Raw genomic sequence first — 27,598 nt, 5'->3', positions numbered from 1 at the left:
TTCCATTGCAGGAAGCTGGAGACCTTAATCGCCGTCTTCCTGGGCTTCTTGGCTGGAGCCACGGATGGAGACCAGTGCCAGCTCATAGACGGTACCGGCAGGGCTCCGCGCACCGAGGTCACGATGATCGGTGCCAAATTGGAGCGCTGCGCTGGCATTGGTGGAAGGGAAGACTCCCTCAGGAGCACCTTCAAACAAATGTCACATTCTTTCTTTGTCCTGGGCTTGAAGGACTTGCAGATTTTGCACTTTTCACTAATGTGACCTTTGCCCAAGCACCGTAAACAACTATTATGTGGATTGCTAATGGGCATGGGCCTTTTACAGCGATCGCAGAGTTTAAAGCCTGGGGACCAGCGCATGCCCCATCCTGAGGCAAAGTCCCTTTAGGGACCTATAAAGTCTCTAACTTAACAAATAGGTTGAACTAACTAGAGGGAAACTATATACAATAATATTTGCGAGAGGCAAATGAGTTCGATCGAACAAGAAGCAACAGCTGTAGCTCAAGCAGCACCAGTTCCATGCACGTCAATAGCGACAAGAAGGAACTGAGGGTGGAAGGGGCCAGTGGCACCGTATATGCCATGGCGTACACACACCACTCTAGGGGGCACCAGAGCCAGGCCCCTACATATACTGCTGAAGGAAAAACTTCCGGCACCGGTGCAAGTGTTGAGCACACACACCTAAGTTGAATGGACATGAGCAATCACTCGAAGAAAAACTAATATTTCTCCCACCATGACACAAAGTGTCACACTAGATTTCTGTTACCATTTGCACTGTGAGAGAATGTCCAATAGTTGATATTAAGCTTGTGCTTATTTTTTCCCCCCAGAGTTTGTCAGCCCTTATACACATGGAATCAGGTGTCAAAACAGACAAAAAAAAAAACATTCGTAGTACTCGCCCAAATTCTTTGCCAAACCCAATCACACCCTCTTGAGGTGAAATAAGGCATCTGAACAAGATGCCAGTTACACAGATTGCGAAGATCTTCATAATATATGTCTTGCTTCTTTCTTAAGTATTTTGATCAGCAGAGAAATAATTCACAACATTAATATTTAAATTGCCATTAAGCTTCAAAATCAACATTCCTCTGACATCAATAGGAGCAGTTTTTGCAGACTGTCTGCAGATTAAGGCAGTTTTCACTCTGCTCTCAATCTCAGTGATATCATCAATAATAAAGTCTACAATTTTTTTTAAAAGTTTAGATTCTGGAGCGCAGCAGAACAGAAGCGTCCAGAAATCATACCAGCTTGTCAAGTTGCCATGATCTGGCCCAATTTGTCCTCTGACAGGAATATTATGTACGGAGTTATGTCTTCTTTTAAGGCAGTTGCTACCGAAGCTTTATGTGGTGTAAGAGAAGAAAGGGAAGTTTTTGGTGGTTTGGTGTGTTTAAAATGTTTTATCACTGATCTCGACTCTCTTGAGGTAGAGGTCATGCATTTTTATAAAGAGATCTGTGTTGAGCTTTATATTAAGGGTACATGTATAAATTATTTATTAACCCTTTATAAACTATTAATAGATGTTATATGCATGTTACAGACATGAGACGTATGTGTTATAAATGTTAAACACCTTCATAAACGGTAATAAGCAACCTAATGACCTGCTGCACTCTAGAACTGAATAACCATTTATTAAAACATCCTATTAATTATTTACTAACCCTTTATAAACTATTTATAACTGTACAGAGTGTGACCAAGATCTGAAGGAGTTCTCCAGATCAGCTCTTACTTATGGAAGAGTTTCTTTTCAGGGAAAGTTCAGGCCTCATTACTACTGAAGCACAGACTAAACTATGACAGTAACTTTACAAAAGATCAGAAGGCTGTCTACTCGACTCAAAATGACATAGAGAAGCAAGAGGAAATGTCACACCTGGTGGGTCAGAGTCGGCTCCGATAAATGTGGAGCCAAAAAACACACACACAGATTGTGGGAATCTATTAAATGCTATAGGGCACACAGAGTTAAACTGAAAAAGAGTGAGCATAAAATAGAGTAAAACTTCTACATCTTAGGTGAAATCCTAGCCGTACTGAAATCAGTGGCAAAACTCCTATATACTTCAGCAAGGTCAGGAGTTCACCCACTGTCTTGCTAATCCTGAGGGTTTAAGGACATGCCTACACTGCAGTGTAAGCTCATGCTTGAACCCAGGCTCCAGGCTAACCCCCTTTCAACTAGGCACCAGTAGAGTTTTATCTTTATTTTTCTTGTAACCATCTCTGATCTTTATGCCTCATTACTTGTACTCACTTAAAATCTCTCTCTTTGTCATTAACAAAGTTGCTTCATTGTTTTATCTAATCCAGTGTGTTTAAATGGAAGTGTTTGGGAAACTCCATTTGGGATGGCAAGTTGTGTGCATATTATTTCTATTAAAGAAATAAAACAGGCTTAATATAACTTGTATTGTCCAGGAGCGGGCTGGGCAGTGCAAGATATACATTTCTGGAGGAAAATCTAAGACTTGGGGTGTGTTGGGGTCACCCTGCAGTATAACCCAGCCTGGTCAGAGCCAGAGTGTGACCCAATGTGGCTGGCAGGCTGCAGTTACACACAGATGCTCAGGATGTGGCTTGCATGCTGGAAGGCTGTTTAAGAGTGGCTCAGGTGGGAGCTTCTTCAGCAAGGCATTGTATGGCACCAAAAGTTGCAAGGAAGGGGTGACACACCCGCTCATTAGTCTGGATTATACCCTGGTATGGCACAGGCACATTTCACAAGAACTAAATTTAAATTTAAAAAATTGGACAGCAATGACACAACCCTTAATTGGTATTTAGTACGGATTTCCAAGAATTAATGTATTATATTAACTACTTGTTTACTCTAGGCTTTTCTTTTCGTTTCATTAAAACCTGTGAATCTGCCATTTTGTAAGAGCATTTGATGTCCTCGTGTACAAACCCGTATCTAAATCCTGTTCCAGCTCACACACATTTCATGGTAATCTGCGTAAAAGGACCTGATCTAAAGCCTACTGAAATCAGTGGAAAGACTCCTATTAATTTCAGCATGGTTTGGAGCAGAGCCAAAGAGGTTTAGAAGTGCTTGTGTGTATGTGTCAAGTTCTTTAGAGTGTTTTGCCAACAAGAGCTGTGGGAAGCTATTTCCATTGTTACTCTCTATGCACTAATAAATTACCTTCTAAACTAAGGTAATAACATGATGAAGGCTGTGTGGCCATGCAGATATGTACAAGTTTCACAGGTGCTGAAAGCATTTGGCCTCTTGCCTTATTACACCCGAAGTGTCCATATAAGTCTCGCAGCCGTAACCTATGTTGAATGTTATTCTTTATACAGTTCTCAATCGCCAGCACAAAATCTATGGGTTGCTCTTCAGGGATACCCATATTTTAGCATGATGGTAGCTTTGTGCCATCTCCTGCCTATTAATCAATACTAAATGTCAAAGATTCTCACTTACATCAAAGTGTATATTTACATATTTGGCTGAAATTTTCCAATTGAAATTCCTTGGGATGTGGATGTCAAAGTCCCTTAGTATCCTTTGAAAATCTCATCCTGTATTTATTTATGTTCAGTTAGGTTATTAATCTACCAACTTCTCTGAAAATGTCTGTATTGTTTCTCTATAAGGACATTAGGTGTCAGTGTTCTAACCATTTAACTATTGTTGCCATGGATACAGGATGAAGCTTGCAATCTGCATACACCTATAATATTAGGCCATTTTGATTTCTCAAAATCAGAAGAAATAACATTCTGAAAAAAGCAACTATTACCTTAATCAAAATATGTGGCTATTTATACAATACTAGTTGATGATAAATGCCAGGACCAACTCATGACCCTCAGGTTTTATGGTCAAAGAATCGCATGAACGAGGGGATATCACAAAAACGGTTTAACATTAATTACTTTGTTACATTGGTCACTCAGAACACTTGTGTGAGAAGCTCAGCTGTTACTTCTGTTTCTCTCTCTCCCTCTGATCGTATCCTGTGTCTGGAGCCCCATTAGCACCTCAAAGCTTCAAAAGAGAGACCTGCCTCAGAGTCATAGTTAGTGGGTGCCATTAAAGTACATTCAGATTTTAGACATATTACTGATTCCAGATATGTTCCCTATACTTAAAATGGGGAATGGTGCTAGAACTGGTGATGTCTCTAAAACCAGAAGGAACTGTTTAAGTGTACTCACTTAACCCATCTAAGAACTGTGGAATTAGCAGCTGGACCATGTTAGGGGCAGTGCAGAAATGCAGTAACCTAGGGGGGAATTTGGAAAAGGATTGTCCCCAGCACACAGAGGACAATATACTACTTTTAGGACAGTGCCAGAACAAGCCACCCAACAGGACAGTGTGAAGGGGAACCGTGGCCCCACCTTCTCCCTGCTCTTTTGGGGCTACTGGCATGCCTCACAGTGCTAAGGGAAAAAATCCTTCAGTCCCATGGGTTCAGGGACTGAAGTCCAGGAGTCTGCATGGGGAGGGGGAACTATGGAGGAAATGGCTTTTTTCGCCTTCTTCCACTCCCCACACCAAGGGCAGGAACATTCTAGCCCTTAGTATAGTACAAGTATTGTTTCCAATCGTGGTACCGTTTTTCAATGCAGCTTTTAGGCCTTCTGTCAGGCTTAAAGCCACTATCAGCTGGTATCTGCTATTGCTCAGCTTGCAGTGCTGCCTCCCACAGAAGTGGGAGTTAGTTCCAGGTTAGTTAGCTAGCTCCAGGTAATCTCAATGAATGATATCCTTTCTTTCAATAATTTAATGATTATATAAGTCAGACTGAACATTTTCCAGCAATCATGCAGTAGCATATCTTCTGAGCTGATGTTGTTTCAAGTATCCAGAATAACTAATGGGAAATATCTGTGTTCTTCCATTATAACACAATGTTAGATGCTGTAAGACAAATAAAATATGAATGCTGCTGGGATTAGGAGTAAAACAAAAGGCCTACCTATTCTTTCCTTAAAAGAGCACTCTAACTGATGGAAAGCACTAACTTTGTGGGCTTCCAACAGATCTTCTGGAGCTTGGTAGGGATTACTAAAATGGATGCCTCCTTATTAAATCCAAACAGACACACAAAATCTAAGTCAAATCTGTTGCTCACAAAGGGGCTTCAAGACTCATTTTCCCCTGCTTTATGGTTTGTGAGATGAGTCATCAACTAAAGGATGCTACACTGTCATGATAAATAAATGCTTAGACTATGCAATGCTACCGTAAAAGCTGGAACCCAGGTTTAATATGTAGTTACTCATGTTACTTTAAGAAGTCCCAGAAGAACTCACTGAGATGGCAAGCTTGTATAATAAATGGCTAAGACTTGCAGCAAACTTGAACAAATTCTGCACATCTCTAAATTTAATATCTAAATATGAAACTGAAGAGCAGCATGCACCAAGCTTTTGCAGTGCATACGACAAGCCTATTTTAGCAAAGATTCATTGCACTAATAACTTTGGAACCTACCTATTGTCCTGCATGTTTCAGAAAGGACACTGTACTGTAAGTGTCTATTTAAATTATCAGACACAGAAGCTGGGTTGCAAACAAACTGAAAAATGTTCAACTGCGTCAGCCAAATTGATGGTGCGTTTATTATTTCTATCCTTTCTCCCACTTTCTGTATAGCAAGCTCTGTTGCCAAAGCATTTTCAGAAGGTGACTACAAAGGGTATCTTAGCATTGTAAGTACTGAACGAAAGCTGACTGATGCATTAATGCTCATTCAAATCTCTAGATCTAAAAAAAAGCAATCAAGTTAAATGCATGATTTTGAAGTGATCTTAAAAAACTAACTTGCTCCTAAACTTATTGCAGAAAGCAAGCTCCAAAAGTCCCTGGCAAGAGCATTACCTCTCCCTCTCCCAGCCAAAAGGTGAACCACAGAAGCATCATTACATTTTAGAAAGCTGCAATGAGGATTTCACTCCATGACAAAGATGCATAGGCTTCCAAAGGGATGGTCAAGAAAAAAGGCAGCCCAGGCAATGTAAATTCAGATTTAGACTACTGGTTTTCAACCTGGGGGTCATGACTACCCTGCCTTTCCCAGATTACAAAATGGGATGGGGCGGAGGGCAGGGGGTCTCAACTAGACAGAAAGAGGGCGCAGGGTGGGGATGGTGTCCTGGTATGGAAAAGGTTGAGAACCACTGAAGTAGACTAAATGTAGACAGCAGCTCCCACATGGCTTTTGCTCTTCCTAGCAAACTGACCAAAGAAGCAGGCTAGAAAAACATCCTTGCTGCTAAAGTGCATCTCTCTTTCTTTAATGAAAAGTAAGCAAGGGATTAGATTTGGCCTGCATGACTTTCCTTGGCCATTTAGGTCTTCCCACTTTCTCCTCCTCTTCAGCAACTGGAGGGAAGTCTGCTCCCACACATTCCTACTGAGGAGACATGGGCAGTGAAATAATTATTATAAATAGTTATTTATATTACTGTAGCGCCTAGGTGCCTCTTGAAGGATCAGGCCCCACTGGGCTTGGCACTGAACAGACATGTATACAAAACAGTCCAAGACCAGAGATTTTATAATCTAGATAATCCTAGTTGCTCATAACCCCTCCTTGTCCCAATCCACAGAGTTTAGTTCTATTATTGTTATTTGTATTGTGGTTGTGCATAGGATCCCAGTCACAGACCAGAACCCCATTGTGCTAGGCATCGTACATACAGAACAAAAAGATGATCCCTTCTGTAAAGAATGTACAGGTTAGGACGGGGACACCGTTCTCCTTTAGATTATTGCCCCTGTCAAACTTGTGGGGAAGAGGCAAGAGTTACTGCAGACAGTCTGCAATCTTTTAGGCAATTTGAGCATGCCTTTTGGTTATCAAACAAAAAAAGGGGCGGGGGGGGCACATATCATCCTCGTATACATTTACCCAAACAATGGGATAGCTCAGGTGACTGGCAATGAGACACAGAGTTTCACAGCTGTCATCTGGTAACTGTTTACTGGGAATTTGACTGAGATCAGCAGACAAGTGACCATATCACAAACAATCCCCAAATGTTGGCACTTCTTGACATCCTTTATAGTAGTCAAGACACGAAAGCTTGAATGAACATGGCAAATGCTTCTTTTACTTAGGGAAGTGCATCTAGGTGAAGATTGAGGCACACTGACATAGATGTTTGCATTACCATCATTTGTGTTGTACCAATAATGGAGAACATTAATTTCCCACAGCATTAAGTTTGTCAATCAATTTTATTATCACACCAAAGAACTGTTCTTCTGACATGTGGTCAGTAGATCTTGAAGTTCAATCAGGAGGTTTTCAGTGGAAACTGTCTCTGACAACTAGAAAAAGATCATTTCAGTGCCACAACTGTGATCTGAGTCTGCATCTTAATTTAAATAAGGTTTATAAATCTGGAAAAGGATTAAGAGTATTTTGCAAACTGAGGGAGAAAGTAGAACTGAGATGATTTAGATCATATTATGTAATTCCATCTACAGTCTAGTTTACTTTTGTGTTTGCTATCAGAAAAGTAACTGGACTGGGCAGACACTAAATATGTAAATAAAATGGTGAAACAGTGCTAAAGGATGATGAAACATAGGCCAAGATTTTGAAAGCCTCAATTTCTTGGTGCCTACCCTGAGACACCTTCATGGGGCCTGATTTTCAAAGGGTTCGCAGGTAACACTTTTTGAAAATTGAACCCTTTTAAGATGTCAATTTGGGTACTCTAAGTCACTTGCCCTTTTCGAAACTCTTGGGCAAAGTTCCCACTTTCTTATAGTGAGTGCCCCCCTACCCCATACTTGAGTGTTGGTGTAAGCACATACAACTCAATTGACTTCAGTACACTTATACCTGCTTAACCCAATATTGAATTTGGCCCCTGATGTTTTCTTTAACTTTACTTTAAAACATTTTTAATGGATTAAAATAACTTAATTAAAATCCTTAGTAAAGACCCAAGTTAATTATGTAAGTACAGATTTGGCACAGACTCCAGATAATTTTAAATCACGTTCAAAGCATCTTCTAGACTTACAAATGTATTTTATTTCTGAAGCTGCTCATGCAGCCAAAATTGTCAAGTCCAGGTGAATTCTGAGCTTATCAAATTCCCTAACTTCAAAATATTTGGGCTTCCTTCCAAGATCAGGAGGAAAGTCAAATTCACTCTGTCTCTGGACACGCCAAGATGTAATCTTCCAGGTTCCTCTGCCTTGTCCAGAGTGGAAACACTTCATTCATAGCTTATCATTCCACACAAATGCAATGCCCCGCTAACATTGAGGGCTAATGTGAGTTAAGGACTAACCCAGAGTGCTCAGTGTATCTGACCCTAAAGTAGTGAAGGGATAAAGATAGGTTCAAAGATGAAGCCAATATTTTGTTCATTCATGCAGTCACTCCTCTTGCGAGAGTGTAAAGGGCCAGCTGTCAGCCTTTGCCTTGACTTTTGTGGATCATAACATGTATCTCCCAGTCAGCTTCTGCAGCAGCTTCTCTGTCAAGTTTCACAAAGTTGAAATTTTTTAAAAGTTTCAATTGTTTGAGTGTACCAGTGATAATATAGCCCCAAACTGATCATTTATTTTTCCTGTTTGGTGAAAAATACACATTATCCATCTCTCTCATTCACTACTGAGCTGTCAATGCTCACCTCAGATTCCATTATGCCACTCTCCTATTGCCAACTTGTTAAATTTTCAAACAAACACATTCATGCTTTTTCCCATGCTGCCTCACACCTTTGCCCCATGCTTCTTGTAAACATCTGCAAAGCTACCTCATTATCCATCTTCAAATCCCTCTTCAAAACTCTCTTTTGCTCTAATGGCTACAAAAAACTTGATATCCGTCAGGATGGTGGTGTCCTGACACCACTGCCTCTCAAGCTGGCCAATACTGTCTCATTGTTCACTCGTAGTCTCCCATCTGCCTGTATCCATCTGTTGTCCCTTGTCTTAGACCAGTGGATTTTCAACCTGTGGTGACTGGACCCCTGGGGGTCTGCAGAAAACATCTAAGCCGGGGTCCACAAAAGGCTGTAATTACCATAGAATAGTGGTTTTCAACCTGTAGTCCCCAGACACCTGGGGGTCCGCAGACTATGTCTAAGATTTCCAAAGGGGTCCAAACCCCCATTTGAATTTTTTTTAGTGTTCCACAAATGAAAAAAAGGTTGGAAACCGCTGTCTTAGACTGTAAGCTCCAGGGGGCAGGGACTGTCTTTTTGTCCTGTGTTTATACAACACCTAACACAATGGAGTGCATGACTAGGGTTCCTAGGTGATACAGTAATACAGAAATACAGATTACAAATCATCACCATCTCCTGGACACCCTGGCCTTGATCTTGCTCCCACCCCAAAACCTGACTTCAACAGAAGCATGAGCAAGCCCCTTGTATGCCAAGCTTCCCACTAAGGGCCTGATCCAAAGTCCATTAGCTTGAATAAAACTATTCTCATTGACTTCAGGAGGCTGTTGATCACGCTCTAAATCATCAACTCCTGACAACAGGGGTTTAAAATAAAAAATGCTGCAAGAAACCCATGGAGTGATCCGACTCCCACTATAATCAGTGGACGTTTTTGCTATTGTCTTGGATGGAAGCAGGGTCATACCGATAACTAGGGCTACGACTTTTTCAGGGAGCTCATGGAAGTCCTGGAATCCATGACTTCCAGAGACCTCCATGACTTGAGCCCCCAGCGGCTAGGAGCTGTAGGGTCCCTGCCACCCCTGCGGCTCGGAACTGTGGGCCCAAGCTCCCAGCTGCTGCGGCCGGTGTGGGTGCCGCACAGCTCCCGGACCTGCGGCCAGCAGGGGTGCCCCAGAGCATGGAGCCTCTGCAGCTGGCAGGGATTCACGGGAGCACAGAGTGCTGCAGCCAGCAGGGATGCCCCAGAGCTCCGAGCCAGAGCCACCACAAGTGGTGGGGGTGTCCCAAGCTTAGAGCCACCGGTGATGTGGGGACCCTGCAGCTCCAAACCAGGTACCCCTGGGTGGTGCGGGGAACCTGCAGCTCCCCATTTTGTGGTGCATATTTTTAGTAAAAGTCACAGATAGGTCACGGGCTTCCGTGAATTTTTTTTTTTATTGCCCATGACCTGTCCTTGACTTTTACTAAAAATAGGAGTGACAAAATCTTAACCTTACCCATAACTACTGCAAAGTGAGTAGGGTGTGAAAAAAAGCTTCTCTCCCCTCAGTAAGAGCCACTTTCCCTTTCCCTCTCTCTCCATCTCTGAAGTCAGCCTGCTGTGTAGGGTCTTCCATCTACAGTATATTAAGTCTATGATACTATAATTCTGGCTGATTTGGGATTGTGGTGGTCCTATTTTTATAAACATACCTGTTTGAAAAAAACATGTTATTCTTTATGGGCCAAATTCTGTGCTGTGTAAATCTATGAAACACCACTGAAGTCAACAGATCTCCATCTATTTACATAAGCAGTTAATATGGCCCTTACGGTGTGTGTGTGTGGTTTTTATTCCGTTTTATTTTCTCCAATTCTAATACATCTTTTCTGAGATGGGGCAACCAGAACTGCACTCAGTATTCAAGGTGTGTGCGCACCCATGGAGTTATATGGTGGCATTATGATATTTTCTGTCTGATTACCTAACCCTTTCTAATAATTCCTAACACCGTTAGCTTTTTTGATTGCCACTGCATATTGAGCAGATATTTTCAGAGAACTATCCACAATCTCTTTCTTGAGTGGTAACAGCTAATTTAGACCCATCATTTTGTTTGTATAGTTGGGATTATATTTTCCAGTGTGCATCACTATGCATTATCAACACTGAATTTTATCTGCCGTTTTCTTACCCAGGTCACCCAGTTTTGTGATTTCCCTTTATAACTCTTGATACTTTGCTTTGGACTTAACTGTCTTGATTAATTTTCAATTGTCTGCAAATTTTGCCACCTCACTCTTTACCAGATCATTTATGAATATCATAAACAGATCCTTGTGGGACCCTGCTATTTACCACTCTCCACTCTAAAAACTGACCATTTATTCCTACCCTTCATTTCCTGCCTTTTTAACAGTTACTGATCCATGAGAGGACCTTCCCTCTTATCCCATGACTACTTACTTTGCTTAAAAGCCTTCGGTGAGGACTTTCTGGAAGTCCAAGTACATCATATACACTGGGTCACCCTTGTTCACATGCTTGTGGATATTCTCAAAGAACTGTAATAGACTGATGAAGCATGACTTCCCTTTACAAAAGCCATGATGTTGACTCTTCCCCAACATATCGTGTTCATCTATGTCTGATAATTCTGTTCTTTCTATAGTTTCAAGCAATTTCCTTGGCATGGAATTTAAGTTTACCAGCCTGTAATTGCTAGGATTACCTCTGAAGCTTTTTTTAAAATCATCACCTCATTATCTATCCTCCAGTCATCTGAAACAAAGGCAGCTTTAAGTGACAGGTTACAATCACAGTTAGTAGATCTGCAATTTCATATCTGACTTTGTTCAGAACTCTCAGGTGAATAACATCTGTTCCTGGTGACTTATTACTCTAATTTATCAATTTGTTCCAAAGCCTCCTCTACTGACACCTTAATCTGGGACAGTTTCTCAGATTTGTCACCTTAGAAGAATGGTCCAGGTGCGGGAATCTCCCTCACATCCTCTGCAGTGAAGACCTATGCAAAGAATGCATTTAAACTTCTCTGCAACTGCCTTGTCTTCCCTGAATGCTTCTTTAGCACCTCGATCATCCAATGGTCCCACTGATTGTTTGGCAGGCTTCCTGCTTCGGATGTACTTAAAAACATTTTTGCTGTTAGTCTCTGTGTCTTTTGCTAGTTGCTCTTCAAATTCTTTTCTGTCCTACCTCATTATACTTTTATACTTCATTTGCCGTTTACATTCCTTTCTATTTTCCTCAGTAGGATTTGACTTCCAATTTTTAAAAGATGCCATTTTGTTTCTAACTGCCTCTTTTACTTTTGTTGTTTAGCCATGTTGGGGTTTTTCGTCCTCTGGTTGTTTTGATTTTTTTTAATGTGGGGTATACATATAGTTTGAGCCAGTATTATAGTGTTTTTAAAAGGTTTCCAGGCAGCTTGCAGGCATTTAACTCTTGTAACTGTTCCTTTTAATTGCCGTTTAACTAGCCTCCTCATTTTTGTGTAGTTCCCCTTCTTGAAGTTAAATACTTTGGTATTTCCCTTCCCTCCCTCCCTCCCTCCCCCACAAAGAGATTAAATATAATAACATTATGGTTGCTTATACAGAGAAGTTCAGCTATATTCACTTCTTGATCCAGATGCGGTATGCCACTTATCCTAAATCAAGAATTGCCTCTCACAGTGTGGGTTCCAGGACTAGCTGTTTCAAGAAGCAGCCATTAATGGTGTCTAGAAATTTTATTTTGGCATCCAGTCCTAAGATGACATGGTCCCAGTCACTATAGGGATAGCTGAAATCCCCCATTATTACTGAGTTTTCTGTTTTTGCAGCCTCTCTAATCTCCTTCAGCATTTCACAATCACATTCTCCATCCTGGTCAGGTGGTTGATAGTATATTCCTACTGCTATACTCTTACTATTCAAGTATGGAATTTCTATCCATAGAGATTCTGTTGCACAACTGGATTCACATAAGATCTTTACTATATTTGAATATGCTTTCTGTCACATATAGTGCCATTCCTACACCAGTACCCTGGTATTACTGTGTCCCATTGAGTATCATTGTTCCTCCACATTTCTGTGATGCCTATTATATCAATATCCTCATTTAAGACCAGGCACTTAATTTCACTCATGTTAGTATTTAGACTTCTTGCATTTGTATACAAGCACTTTTCAAATATGTCAGTGTTTAGTTCTCTGCCTTCAGATGATGTAACTGAATGGGACTCTCTTTTGTCTGACTGTTTCTCTTCAGTTCCTACCTGTATTTCATAGAATCATAGAACATTAGCGTTGGAAGAGCCCTCCGGAGGTCATCTAGTCCAATCCCCTGCTCAAAGCAGGACCAACACCAACTAAATCATCCCAGCCAGGGCTTTGTCAAGCCGGGCCTTAAAAACCTCAAAGGATGGAGATTCCACCACCTCCCTAAGTAACCCATTCCAGTGCTTCACCACCCTCCTCGTGAAGTTCATCAACTTCTATCCTCTCCTCTTTATGATGACATAGAGTATCCCTTTTAATAAATGTCTGTCTGAACCATATGCTACTCCACACCTGTTGGCTTCCCCCAGCCCTTAGTTTAAAAACTCCTCTACAACTTTTTTACTTTTACATACCAGCTATCTGGTTTCATTTTGGTTTAGGTAGAGCCCATCCTTCCTTGATAGGCTCCTCCTTTCCCAAAAGATAACCCTGTTCCTAATAAATCCCTGCTCCCAACATCGTCTCATCCATGCACTGACACCCTGAAGATCTGCCTATCTAACTAGTCCAGTATGTGAAACTGAAAGCATTTCAGAGAATTCTGCCATGGACGTCCTGGAATTTAAATCTCCAACCTTCCAGCCTAAATTTGGCCTCAAGGACCTCTCTCCTACCTTTCCCTATGTCACTGGTACCTACATGTACCACAAACTCCAGCTCCACCCCAGTACTGCACATAAATCTGTCTAGATGTCTTGAGAGGTCCACATACTTCACATCCAGTAGGCATTTCACCAGGCAGTTCTCCTGGTCATCACAAACCCAGCTATCTATATTTCTAATAATCAAATCCACCATTACTATTACCTGTCTCTTCCTAATAACTTGGGTTCCCTCCCCAGGAGGGGTATCCTCAATATGAGAGGACACTATGACCAGGGGCGGCAGATTTGCATAATTTTTGGTGGTGCCCAGAACCCACCCTTGCCCAAACTCCGCCTCCCACCTGCCCAAGGCTCTGGGACGGAGTTTGGGTGGAGGAGGAGGTCTGGGGTGCAGGCCCTAGGCTGGAGCAGGGGACTGGGGTACAGGGTGCAGGCTCTGGGAGGGAGTTTGGGGATGGGAGGGGGTGCAGAGGGAGGGGGTGCAGGGGTGAGGGCTGTGGAGTGTGGCTGCAGATGAGGGGTTTGGGTGCGGGAGGGGCTCAGGGCGAGAGTAGGGGTATAGGGGGTGAGGGCTTTGTCTGGGGCTGGGAATGGGGGTTTGGGGTGTGGGAGGGGCTCAGGGTGAGAGTAGGAGTGTGGGGTTGAGGGCTCTGTCTGGGGCTAGGAGGTTTGGGGTGCTAGAGAGGCTCAGGGTTGGAGTGCAGGGGGATGAGGGCTCTGACTGGGACTGGGGATAAGGTGTTTGGGGTGCTGGAGAGGTGCAGGACTCGGGCAGAGGGTTAGGGTGTGGGGGATGAGGGCTCTGGCTGGGACTGGAGATGAGGGGTTTGTGGTGTTGGAGAGGCTCAGGGCTAAGGCAGGGGGTTGGAGTGTAGGGGGTTGAGGGCTCTAGCGGGGACTGGGGATAAGGTGTTTGGGGTGCTGGAGGAGCTCAGGGCTAAGGCAGGGGGTTGAGGGTGTGGGGGGTGAAAGCTCTGGCTGGGGGTGTGGGCTCTGGGGTGGGGTAGGGCTGGGGATGAGTTTGGGGTGCAGGAAGGCTGCTCCGGGACAGGGCCCAGAGAGGAGGACTCCCCCCAGCCCTTTCCCTGCTGACAGCAGCGAGCTCTGGGGGAGGAGCCCCCCTTTTCTGGCCCCCCAGCAGCACACTCACCCCCACCACTGTCACTGCATGTGCTCCTAGGGCCTCTCTCAGGTCCAGGAATCTCCCTCGCTTCCCCCGTGGTGGTGCCGGGGGGTGCTGCGTGCGCCTCCTCCCCTGCTGTTGCCCCTGACTGTAGCCTCAATGGGGGTGAGGGATGGGGCTGCCTCCTTGCCCAGCATGGTGACTGCGGGCAGGGGGGCCCCCTGTGCTGGTGGAGGGTCCCGCCGGAAAAGGGAAGGGTCTGAGGTAGAAGGGCAGGCTCAGAGTCAGTCTGCCCTGGTAATGGAGAGGGGGGCACTAGGACCCTGCGGAAGCAGTTGCTGCAGAGAGGCAGCATAGAGCTGCAGGGAAGAGGCAGGGACACTCTTCTCCCCTGGATGGGGAGGCAGGTGAGGCCGGGGGAGGGGGACACACCGAGCCCCAAATATTGGTGGAGCTGGGCACCTGAGCTCTGAATATTGCTGGTGCCAAGGCACCGCGTGGAGATATAACTCACTGCCTCTGACTATGACATCATCAGGAAGGAGGGTCCCAACTATGGGATCCTTTCCATCTGCTCCAGCTTGATGTTCTCCTTCCCCAAGACTTTCATCCTCCTCAACAGCAAAGATGCTGTGAGACGGGGGATGGGACTGCCCTACTCTGTCCCAAAAGGTGTCATCTATGTACTACTCTGTCTTCCTTTACTCCTCCAGTTCAGCCACTCTGGTCTCAAGAGCCCAAACTTTTTCAATGCTTTTTTCAAAACTTTTTCAAACTTTTTCAATAAAGTGACCTCTCCTTATGTGAACACTCATGCACTCCCCAGTAAGCTCCTCTCATCCACTCTCCCTCCTTCTTTCTTCCCCGGTCTCCTGATCTTTACTTTACTGTATTCTCTCCTCTCCCTCCACTCGCTGAATTCCCCCTATGTAGGATGATCATCTGCATTTTAAAGAAGTAAAGGACAAGGGCATGAAAATTGCATGACAAAGCTATTTTTTAAAAGGATGGCTCCTCACAACGTTTTGTCAATAAACATTAAGAAGAACATAAGAACGGCCACACTGAGTCAGACCAATGGTCCACCTACCCCAGTAACCTGTCTTCTGACAGTGGCCAATGCCAGGTGCTTCAGAGGGAATGAACAGAACTGGACAATTATCGAGTGATCCATCCTCTGTTATCCAGTCCCAACCTCTGGCAGTTAGAAGTTAGGGACACCCAGAGCATGGGGTTGTGTCATGATTCATACATGTGTCAGTCAAAAATTTAAGATTCACAAGTTCAACAAAAACTTGACAAAATTTTGAATTTCAGTGAAAAAATAGCATGCAATGTTTGTGAAGATTTTCACAAATTATGCCCCTGTTTTCAACCAGGTCTAATTCTAGCATCTGATCCTTTGCATCATTATTGCTTGAAATCATAGGTTTTATCTGCTCATTTGTTTCTTTGTAGTTTAGTACCAGAGGGGTAGCCATGTTAGTCTGGATCTGTAAAAGCGCCAAAGAGTCCTGTGGCACCTTATTGTCTAACAGATGTATTGGAGCATAAGCTTTCATGGGTGAATACTCACTTAGTCGGATGCATGTCGTGGAAATTTCCACTTTGTAGTTTGTTACTGATCTAATTCATGGACATTAGTCATTGAATGAGGAGCATCCCTTAAAAGAGCAATCCCACTGCCATCAGCCAGTGGACTGTCTCCCTCTGCTTCACTGTCCACAACCCCATAACTCCCCACCCTAATTGTTCTTCAGTCTGGCAGCAGAGTTCTCCCTGCCAGGCCTATATCAATTCAAGCTTGTCCCTCACCCCACTGGTCCTCTCCCTCCCTTTATTCTGAGGTTGTTTTGCCTTGATGAACATAATTTCCCTCTAGATGGCTATGGCTACAGCAGGCAGGTCAGTTCTAAGTGTAATGCCAGTGAAAATCCAATGGATATTTTAAGTGAAGAACTTTCTCCTTTCTCTCAGCTCACGCATCTGTGCTAATTATGTAAACTTACTCCTGGCCCTTGGCTTCCCATGCCACAGCTCTGCAGCCAAAGCACTTGCTGGTTATATTCTTTTTTCAGCGGCTCATCCCTTCCTTCTTTGTACTGGGTGCTCTGAAGTTTCCTCTTGATAATACTTTCTGAAGCTTCACATTTTAAATATCCTCTGCAAAATGTGATGGCAACAGGATATACAATAGGATGCTATCAAAGGCTTCCATACAGCAAAACTTTTGACAACAGAAGTTCCCTAATGGGATTTGCATCCCAGCTCAGTAGTAAAAAGCATTGTAATGGCCTCCCTCCCCTATTTTTTTCCCTTCTGCTCTAATCATGTGTTAGGTTTTCCCTAGCACTTCAAAGTAATTCTCTATTGTTCTGTTACTCTGAACTAAAGCTCAGCAGGGTTTAGCTTTTCAAAGCACCACAAAGGGAGTTCTTAATGATTCATCATTCTGCCATTTAAAAAAAAAACCACAAAACAAAACAAATCTGCAATTCTTCAAACAAACAAAATCTCCTCTTTGATCTCAGCATTTCCAGTTGCTGAAATTGCGCAGAACTAAAAACAACACAAAGCTTACAGTCTCATGGCCATCTACCACAGGTACAAGCTAAGGACTTTATTCTATCCCACATATTAAGGGAAACAAGATCAAACGGTGGTTTCAGCGCGAAACAAAGTCAACGGACTTGCATTCTGTGCTTAGCTCTACCAATGACTTACCAAGTAACCTTGGGCAAACCAAATTAGACCTTCATTTTCAAGTGTCCACTAGTTTTGGATAGTTCAATTGTAGAATGTGAAACCTGAGTCACCTGAGCTATGATTTTCAAAGTGCTGAGTATCTGCACTTCTGAGCAGGAGGCATTTGCTGTGACTCTAACCTTTGAAGCCTCTCATGTTTATGAAAAGAAATGTAAATCTCTGAGTTCACCACTGGGAAGGTGGTAGAATTAATTTTCTTCCTTTGGCCATTTGGGAATGGAAACTCTTGGGACAGAGTCTCAGCTGATGTAAAATACTGTATTACCAAGGATTTGACCATTTTTATTGTTTTGTTTTCAAGATTGATCTGCAGTAATAGCCCATGCTCTCCTTGACCACCTTTTCTTGCTTATAGCAGTACATTCTCAAGCTCATACACTTAAGAAAGCTGATAACAACTCTGCTTAGACTCCTGTAGTTAAAGAAAATTAACTCACTGCATGAAGTCCAACATCAAGCCTTCTACACTTGGAAAATATTAAAGTTTTAAATCTACAGCAAGTGTACAGAATGGTGAACTTAAATTACTAAGCATGAAAAAGAAATTATATTCTTGATTTGACTTAAATTTTTGAGATGGAAAAATATACTCCATTGCTGACTTATCAGGTGCCTAGCATCACCTCAGAAAGGACGAAGAAGTTTTGCTGAGGCCAGCAGTAAGAGTTACTGCTAGTCTGGATGCCTGCCTGAAATTGCAATAAAGTACACAAGTCCATGTGACATTCCAATCACCATTTTTATGAACATTTTCCTATTTATTAATAGTAGCTGCTCTAAATTCTCTTAAGTTTTATGCCAGCTGCCAATTCTGGGTCTGGTACAAATTTGAAACGTATTAGAAGTACGTGCAGATGGAAATGATGAAAATAAAAGGTGAGGAGAGAGTACAGCATATGCCGACACAGCAAGTTCATAGCAGACTAGTAACAGAGCAATTGAATGTATGTATATATTTAATCATTTCAAAGGCTTAGGTGAATTGCTCCAACTCTTTTCATCATGATACATTGAGGCAATGAAGGAAAAGATAGCTGTCACAGGGGAAAATAACCTAGATTTTCCGCCTCAACCTCAGAGATTTTAAAAAATAAATCATTGAGTATATTGCGGACAAAAGCATATGGAACATGAAATGTAACATAGTATATGGTATTTGCAGACAAGCTGCATGGTGATACTTAATATATGCTTCTATCTTTTTTCCTTGCAAGAGTTTTTGTAAGAGGTAAATAACAATATGTGTCACCAGTAACACAAATTACTCAAAAAAAGAAGTAATGCGTAGTTATTAAACAACTTTCGGTGATAACTTACTCCATTCAATAGCTGCCCTATCCTAGTTCAATACTGAATAAGACCGATCAGGAGTTGCACTGGCGCAATTTTTATAATGGGGGTTGCTAAAAGCCATTGAACAAAACTGTAAACCCTGCATCTGATGGAAACCACTTCAAACCACCGCACCCTATCTGACCAGGGTGGATAAGCTGGCCCACAGTTAGCTCTATATCGAATAGCGATTTTGACAGTGGAAAGGCCTTTGTAAGATTTCTCCTGTCTTGGCTGTAGAGCAGAGTCTAGTTTCTAACCTCCGGTCTGCTCCTCAAGCTGTTCATCTTTTTCTTGCTCTTAACTTCTTATCCGTGATCAGAACTCTCATAATATACCTATGGATATGTTTTGGGGGGTAAGAAGGAAATTACTGGCAGGAAGCATAACAAAAAACTCAGCTAGATCTCCAATTCCTGCAGAGGAAGGAATCCCACATGGAAGACAGGAGGAAGAGGGAACCCAGAAGTGCCCCCAGAAGCCAAGGAATTCTGCTGGCCAGTTTTAGGAGGAAGTTGAGATTAGACCCACCCCCACTTTCATAGATTCTAAGCCAGAAGGAATCATTATGGTCATCTAGTCTGAACTCCTCCATAACACAGACTACAGAATTACACCCAAGGATTCCCCGCTCAGGAAGTCCTGACCCATTCACAGCTGCTTACTCAGCACATGCCCAGTACCACTAGTGCCTAATCACTACTGAATATGCAGTTCACAGTCAAGGTTTAGCCAGCCCCAGTGCTCTGAGAGTGTGCTGGTAATAAATTTCAATAGAGGGGCTGAAGGATATTTTCTAGCAAGAGTGCCTAATATTTAAAAGAAAATAAGAACCTGAGCTGTTCTGCCTGATTTATAACTTTCTGTGACAGCCTTTATTTTCTGATGAAGTCAAAACCTGCTTCAGGAATGGACAGCAGCTAATGCTATGGAGTATCAACGGATCAGCAAGATAACCACAACATCTGTCAACAGCCTAGAAACAGGACTCGATTAACCAATGCTCCAATCCTGCAACCAGATTTTACTAGTAAACCCTTGGATACAAGCCCACCCAGTTGGGAGCAGGAGGGAATCTAAGGAAGAACACTTCTGTAATACATAAAAAGAAAAGGAGTACTTGTGGAACCTTAGAGACTAACCAATTTATTTGAGCATAAGCTTTCGTGAGCTACAGCTCAAAGTGAGCTGTAGCTCACGAAAGCTTATGCTCAAATAAATTGGTTAGTCTCTAAGGTGCCACAAGTACTCCTTTTCTTTTTGCGAATACAGACTAACACGGCTGTTACTCTGAAACCTGTCATTCTGTAATACATATTTCCTTACTCACAAACTTGAAGAGACTATTTAACAGCACAGCCTAACATTTCTAGAAATACTATACTGTATGGGAATTTTATCAAATCCCTGTAGAATGCTAACATATTATTCTAACTCTTTAAGTAATAACGCTTTTTTTCAGTGCATAACTGCTGCTCTTCATAGCTTTCATCATTAATCTTTCAGCCACGGAGAGGATTCTGAATGCACAATTATTTAGCATTCTGCCACCAAGTGAGGGCACACGGACAATGCCAGAGCATTAGGATACTAGAGATTATAAGGGCAGCATTTTCAAAAGTGAGAAGCAACTCTGGGTGCCTCAAATTCAGGTGCTCAACTTGAGATACTTTTCAGAAGTCAGATGTTCTGCATGTTCTGAAAAATCAGATCCCTTTCAAGTTGTCTCAGAAGTTGGGCATGTAAAAATGAAGGCATTCAAAATTGCTAGTCACTTTTGAAAAATCCAGCATAAGTGACCTACATTACTGAGAAAAATTGTACTTTTAGAAACTTTTATTTATTGTACCTTCCAGAAGGCCTTTGTGGTTTTGGTGTCCAAAATCTGGGCTTCCTTGGGTTCTGAATTAACGTGGAGACTGCTTCAGTCTTTAAATCCAAAACCCATCCTTTTGTAGACATATTATATTTCAAGAGTTACCATTTTTTCACACCATCTGAAGATCAGCAGTAGTAAAGTACAGACTGATATGGTATAGATTTTTTTATAAAAGTATTTTTTTGAGTAAGAAGAGATATTGATAGTGGAAGCTGAACTTGAAATTTGAGCAGAGGTTGGTGAAGTTTCTCATGAAGGCAAAGATCCACGTACAGCATGACTGAAAAACTATCAACGGAAGACAGAAGGAAGTGGAACTGTTCTCTGGTCCACAGTATCCTATTGCCAGAAACTGGAAGTCCTCACATGAGTACAGTGGTGAATGCTGATACATTTATTCCTCGAAAAGGGCTAATTAAGAGCAGAAATCACATTACAGTGGACTTCACAAAGCACAGACTGGAAATAACTTTATTCAAACCTATGCAGTTTGAAGTAGTTCTTTACAAATTATGTCAGTAAAAATATCTGCCATGAAAGTCAGAAATAAAACAGAGGCTAATTAGCTGAAATCACTGATTCTTAAGGTCAAGTGAAGTTACACCAGGGATGGATTTAGCGCAGAGCGTCCACATTTATCCACATGACTCGATAAACTCAGGACAGAGCAAAATGTGTAGATCACCTCACACCTTTGTTTTCACCTATTGCTGAGGTGATAGGACTAATGAAACAAGTTATCTTGTTAAAGGGACACCATCCACTTGAAAATAACATTTCTGTCTGAACACTTTGTACCTGCTGTTAAACCAAAGACTGCTGTAATTGAAAGAAGTTAGCCAAAAAAATGTTTTTTCACTTTGTGGATTTGATAGCGCATTGGGTACAGTCGGTTCTCTTTTTCTCCTCTAGTCACAAAGAGTGGAATTTTGAATAGATTCTAAGTGACTTATGAAAGCAAGTCCTACTGGCTTTCAATGGGATTGTGCTCCTAACTCGCTTAGACACTTTTGAAAATTTCATCCTTCCTAGTAGGAGTAATTGTTATTTTCATTGCAGCAGCCCTCAGAGGACTGGGTCCCACTGTGCTATGCTCTGTCCAGACACAGTATTGTATTAAATTGGATTCAAGTTCTTATTTCACTCCCATCATTGTAGTGTAGCAAAGGAAGTATTTCTTCACACAGCGCACAGCCAACCCGTGGAACTCTTTGCCAGAGGATGTTGTAAAGGCCCAAGCTATAACAGGGTTAAAAAAAGAACTAGATACATTCATGGAGGATAGGTCCATCAATGGCTATTAGCCAGGATGGGCAGGGAGGTTGTCTCTCGCCTCTGTTTGCCAGAAGCTGGGAATGGGCGACAGGGGATGATGAATCCCTTGATGATTACCTCTTCTGTCCATTCCCTCTGATGCAACTGGCATTGACCACTGTCGGAAGACAGGCTACTGGGCTAGATGGACCTTTGGTCTGACCCAGTATGACCGTTCTTACGGTAAAACGCATTCCTGTCCCTAGAGCTAACAGTCTAATACCCCCATCCTGCAGTGGACCTGTGCAGGTCTAAGAGTCACCACACACAGATCTGATTGAAGGAGCTGGGCTTAAATATCAAAGAACAGACCAAAGGAAAGGTATAGCAGAACACAACATACAAGCAGTAGGGTCACGGTATTGCAATACCATCAGAAGGCGATTGATGGTATGTCTGGCATATAGTTTATGGGAGAAAGAGACAATTGCATGGTCAAAAGCAACACAAGAAGACATAGACGTGGACAAGATGGGAGGGGCACAGCTGGTAAAGGACTTTAGGATACCAACAAAGAAGCTTGTGCTTTGTTGTGGAAAAGGGGGAGCCACTGGAAGGATAAAGAAAAGTGATGCGGGTGAGTAGAAAAGAAGATCTAAGCAGTGGCATTCTGACTAGACTGAAATGCGGCAATCCAGGCTACAGGAAGGCAGAGAGGAAAAAGATGCAGTAATTAGAATAGCAAGTGACCTGGGCCCCAACAAGAGCTTTAGCTACTGAGATGATCAGCTATTCTTAGTACTTTTTAAATGATGGCAGAGCCCAGAGGACCTGTTTATGATAAAGGCCCCATTGTGCTTGGTGCTATGCAGCTATAAAGTCAGAAATATTCCATGCCCCAGAAATTTTATAACCAAAGTTTCTTCCCAGACTGTATCATTATCCTTTCTACAGAGCACCACCCTTCTTCGGGGCCCCTGTACATTGTAGTTGTCCTTCCAAGGAGGTGAGGAACTGCTTGGGGCCAAAACTGCTGCAGGGGTACAAGGCCTCTGCAGAGATGACCCTGGCCTTCTGTGAAACCCCTGGGAGCAATCACTTTCGGGGACAGACCCCATCGAGGTTCAGTGAGGGAATTTCTGCAAGGGGATATTTCCACTTAAAAAGCTCCCTGTAAGGGAGTTCACCAGAGGAGGCAATCTGGCTCACAGGTTTCAGTTCAAAATTAATCCGCTTCCTGGGGTTTGGCTTTAATAATAACTCAAATAATAGCAACACATAAACCTCTCCCTCAGCATGGCTATTCCTATGGTTTCTCTGCAGAGACTTCTCTGTCTCCTACCCTAGTTTCCTACAACCATGGAGCCACTCTCACCCTCCCTCATGTCCAAGGTAGAATTAACAATTCACACCAGTCACAATGAGTCAGCAGGACTCTCTGCAGGATTCCAAACTTGTTAACAGGTTACAAACTGCCCCAGTGCTTTATCAGAAGCTAGATTCTTTTTTTAAACCGGTCAATTTAAAATATTCAAATGGACAGCATCTCTTTAAGTCAAGCTCCGCTTGTAGCAAGTAAGAGTAACTCTATGAATGAATATTGGAAATTAGGGTTTCTGTCTCTGTGCTGCAGCATTTTAAGAATATTTTAGGCAAGAATTCCTAGCAACCTGCTGAAAGATTGAGCTTCTCCACTGAAAGAATGAACCGCTTAAAGCATATAAACATTTGTAAAAAAAAACTCTACAAAATATTAAGCTTTACAATGATCATGCCAGAGATGATTAGCTCCACGCTTACTAAACAAAGCAAACATGCCCAATGATTTGCACATTTCCAACAGAAAGAAATCCCAATATTTTTATAAATCTTTGTACATGGTTCATTTGATTTTGACTAAAACTAACACATTTTGCTGATGACCTATCATGGACGTTCACTTCCTAAGTTTTGAATGCAGCGCTGATCTATTGCACTCTGTCAGCAAAACCACCATCATTCCTGAGGATGCCTCTGAAAAGCTGCAGGCTTATTTGACGCAAGCGCACATACATGTATCCCTTCCCAGTCCATGAAGTTCCCACTGAAATGCATAAGAGATGCGAAATTTGACTAATCCACTCATTTGCTGCACTCAACAACAAGGAATGCATTCTGCTGATTCACAGTCTCACCCGGTGATTGCTCTAGTTAGTGGAAATTGCCACATTGAGATTCAATGGACATACGGTAGATTAGCTGGGCAGCAGCTAAGTAAATAAGCAAATGAAGATATATGTAAGTTATTATTACCTTTTTTCCACAGAAGATGAAAGTAACCTTTGTCCAAAGGCTGATTAAGAATCAAAAGGCAAAACGTCAGGTTTCCTATAAAAAAAGAGATGATCGTGCTCATTAACAAGTAAATTGATTTCTCCCCTCATTTTCTTTGTTTTGTTTGCACCTAACATCCCTCCCTATTTAATGTTAGGCAGAAACTTTGGAGCACACTTCACTAATTACCCTTCTTCTTAGGTTTCACCATTTCAGATACATAGAGGCAGTCAGAGATTCATGAGAAACATTTTATTTTAGCAAGTCCTTTTCATTTATAACAGGTGCTCTCTGCTAATAGGCCCCCTCAATAGGACCCCATGTCCGTGCAACTCTCTTGTTCAAACCTCTGTCTTACTGTTGCCGCCTGTGCATGACATTTAATGGTATTAGCATTTTGGGGGAGGTGCACGTGTTCTATTAACAACAGAGGCTATCGCTGTCTGAAGGTAAAGTTCTCCTCTCAGATCTACTCAGAAGATCTAGGCTCTGAAAGTCTGCTCTCCCTTCAGGTGCAGTATTCCTGTTGACATCAACAGCATCTGCAACTGTGTGGAGAGTGGATAATGGCAGTCAAGATTTGCTGGGCAGAGCTGGAAGACCTTTGCCAGTAAACGGTTTGTTGACACACTTAGGGAGCACTATGAAAAAAGTTATACAAGCTAAAAGTTCTGAAAGACAGAAAAGATTGCAGCTTTACTGTTAATTATTTATTTGTATTACAGTCATGGACCAGGGCCCCAGTGTGCACAAACACAGAACAAAGAGATGATCCCTGCCCCAAAGAGCATACAATCGAAGAAAACAACACAGGGATCATACTTGACAAGATATAATTATTTTACCAAAACATATTCTTTTTAGAGTACGTCTGTTATCATGGTGATTCCACAGCCTAAATCTCACTCCTGGAAACAGGCTATCACCAACACGCAGCCCTGCAAGCCTGCAACTAACCAGTCCACATTCCCACAGCCTGAACAGGCTTGTAAGCCCCACCATCCTTAGACTTTGTCCAACTCAAGGGACAAAAATGAACACACAAAATGCAAAAGTTTTAAAATAAATGGATACTTGCTATTCCAGACTGTGGCTCCAGGGAGCAAATGTAACCACCATGCCTTATTAGGATTGCATATGCTGGGAATAGCATTTATTTAATTTCCTAATTATCTATCTTGGAATAGAAGTTTCCCCTGGAGCTTCATTTCCTTAAGCTATCAGGTTAATGAAGTCTATTTGAGCATGTGAAGCCAATGTAATTGCAAGGAGAAATGATCTATCTCTAGAAGGTCTTCTGTGCCTCTGAACACATTTAGTAGAGCAGAAGGTGGAGTGAGGAAAGAGTCATGTGGAAGTATGAGGAGACATAAAGGTGAAGAAAATCTCTGCAATGTGCATGAAAATTTGGCAAAAGAAGAAGAAGTTGCACACATTGAGCCACAAATGAATGTGCATGACAGGTAGCTACCTGCAATCAACTAAAAACTATACCAGGCCTTACTGTAGGGCAAGTCAGACCACGAATGTACAAACATAAAACAACTTTTCACATGAGTATCATTATATGCTAGGATGTGGCATTGGCATGATATGCTGGAAGAATCACATGCTCACCACCAATGGCGAAGCCATTATTGAGGTAAGAACACCATAGCTCTGCTATAAATGAAAACCTGTCGCCTAGCTCCTGCTAGACTCAACGAAGACGACAACTCAGAAGAGAGGTCAGCAAAGTACAAGATTCAATACTCACTTATCTTTTATTGCAAGTAAATTCATCTGAGCTGGATGTTCATAGGCATCTATTTACTTACGTATACCATGGGTGTCATTACAGTCTTGGCCTTTACTGCATCACAGTATTTTCGGATGGGTGGTGTTATGTAGAACCTAAACTGCTGAGCATGATGGGGACTGCTCCCCATTTCAGCACTTCACTGACGTTGCTCTACTCTTCTGCCCATTCCCTCTACAATCTGCAGTAGGGTAGAAGCTAACACCAAATATATATGGTCAAGAAGAGAAGAGTTGAGGAGACCACAGTAAATAAATGAGAGGTGGGTGTGGAACTTTCTTCCATCCTGAGTTTGAACGTGTCTTTACCTTGTACTTGCACTGACAGAGACAGACAGGAACAAACAGCCGGGAACAGCGAACCGCGGCCGCTGGGAGCTGTGGGGGGCCAGGCCTGCAGATGGTCAACATCAGCAAAATGTCCCAATCAGATTGCCCTGATGGGCCGCAGGTTGCCCACCACTGCTTTAAACCACAGCAAGTGAAAAATGACTAAATGTTAATATCTGTGCCACCAAAGCAAACACCAAAGCAAGCACCAACATTTTAACAGTGCTCACTGTACTAATATACAACTAATCAAAAAGGGCCAGATCCTCAGCAGGCATAAACTGAGACTGAAGTGTAAACCAGAGATACAACAATTTATACTCACTGAGAATCTTGACTAAAAAGCAGCTATTAATCAAATGGAGATTTCAGATAAATGTGAAGACCACAGAGAAATTTCAGCTAGTACAATCTATAGCAGCCCTCCTGCTAATCGAGAAAGACTGTTAAAAGTAAACTACAGCATTGCTCCATGCACTCTACTGGCTTCTCATTTGAAAAAAATCCACTTCCAGGTCTTCATCTTTAAAATCTCTTAATAAGTTAAGAAGAATCTCTCTCATGGACTGTCCATCCATCCATTACTCAAGAAGGCAATTAGCACATGAGCTGAAGGTTAACCAAACTGGGGTGTGCTGGACTAACAGGGGAAGAAAATTCCATAGTCAAGGGTCCAGCAGTGAAAATAACTTGCCAGCAATCCCCTGATATGGAGATCTCTCCTGAGAGGACACATACTGACCTCAATTGCTGCTGAGATGCACAGGGAGAGAGTTGGTCCCTCACATAGCTTCTTACAGTTTTAGTGCAATTCTCTCTTTTATTATGTACTTTTCTTGTGGCCTTTATTATTGCAGACTGTACAACTCAAGCCATCTGTAGCATGAGGATTAAAAAAAATAAATACTTGCATACAACATAAAGCTTAAAATATAAGATGCTCAGTTTATTTTGGTCCTTATGGCATAAACAAAAAAGAAAAGGACCAAAATCCAACAATGCCAGTCTCTTCATAATCTCAGGAAACTGATCCTGGAGGATTTCACACTTGATTCCTAATTTTGGTTTTACCTTCTGATTTAAAAAAACCCTCCATCTATTTAAACAACTATATGTTTGTTTGTTAATTTCCAGTCATATCCATGTTTTCCTATTTGCTGCTTATAGATCCTTACTCACTTTTTTGTGACAGTACATACCATTTTCAAACACTTTCCTCCATATTTATGGGCTTAGTTTATGGGCACAAATTATTATAGGTGCACAAATGTGTCAGCAG

General features: G+C 42.3%; 1 protein-coding gene across 12 annotated transcripts in view; it reads right to left on the bottom strand.

Annotated features, from left to right (window-relative positions):
* Positions 1–27,598, bottom strand: part of TPK1 (thiamin pyrophosphokinase 1) — a 480,985-nt gene that overhangs the window by 367,185 nt on the left and 86,202 nt on the right. For 11 of the 12 annotated variants that reach the window (XR_012157430.1, XR_012157429.1, XM_073332795.1 and 8 more), the window contains exon 3: positions 24,172–24,246. The exons of the other annotated variant lie outside the window; for it this stretch is intronic. Coding sequence is in view for 9 of the 11 variants with exons in the window: in XM_073332795.1 (XP_073188896.1) it covers positions 24,172–24,246 (75 nt within the window). In the remaining 2 variants the exon portion in view is untranslated. The remainder of the gene's footprint in view (positions 1–24,171; positions 24,247–27,598) is intronic. 12 annotated transcript variants of the gene reach the window in all.

Source organism: Lepidochelys kempii, chromosome 2, assembly GCF_965140265.1.
Source record: "Lepidochelys kempii isolate rLepKem1 chromosome 2, rLepKem1.hap2, whole genome shotgun sequence".
Classification (NCBI taxonomy): Eukaryota; Metazoa; Chordata; order Testudines; family Cheloniidae; genus Lepidochelys; species Lepidochelys kempii.
The sequence above is the reverse complement of the archived record's forward strand: the minus strand, read 5'-3'. Positions and strand labels throughout refer to the sequence as shown.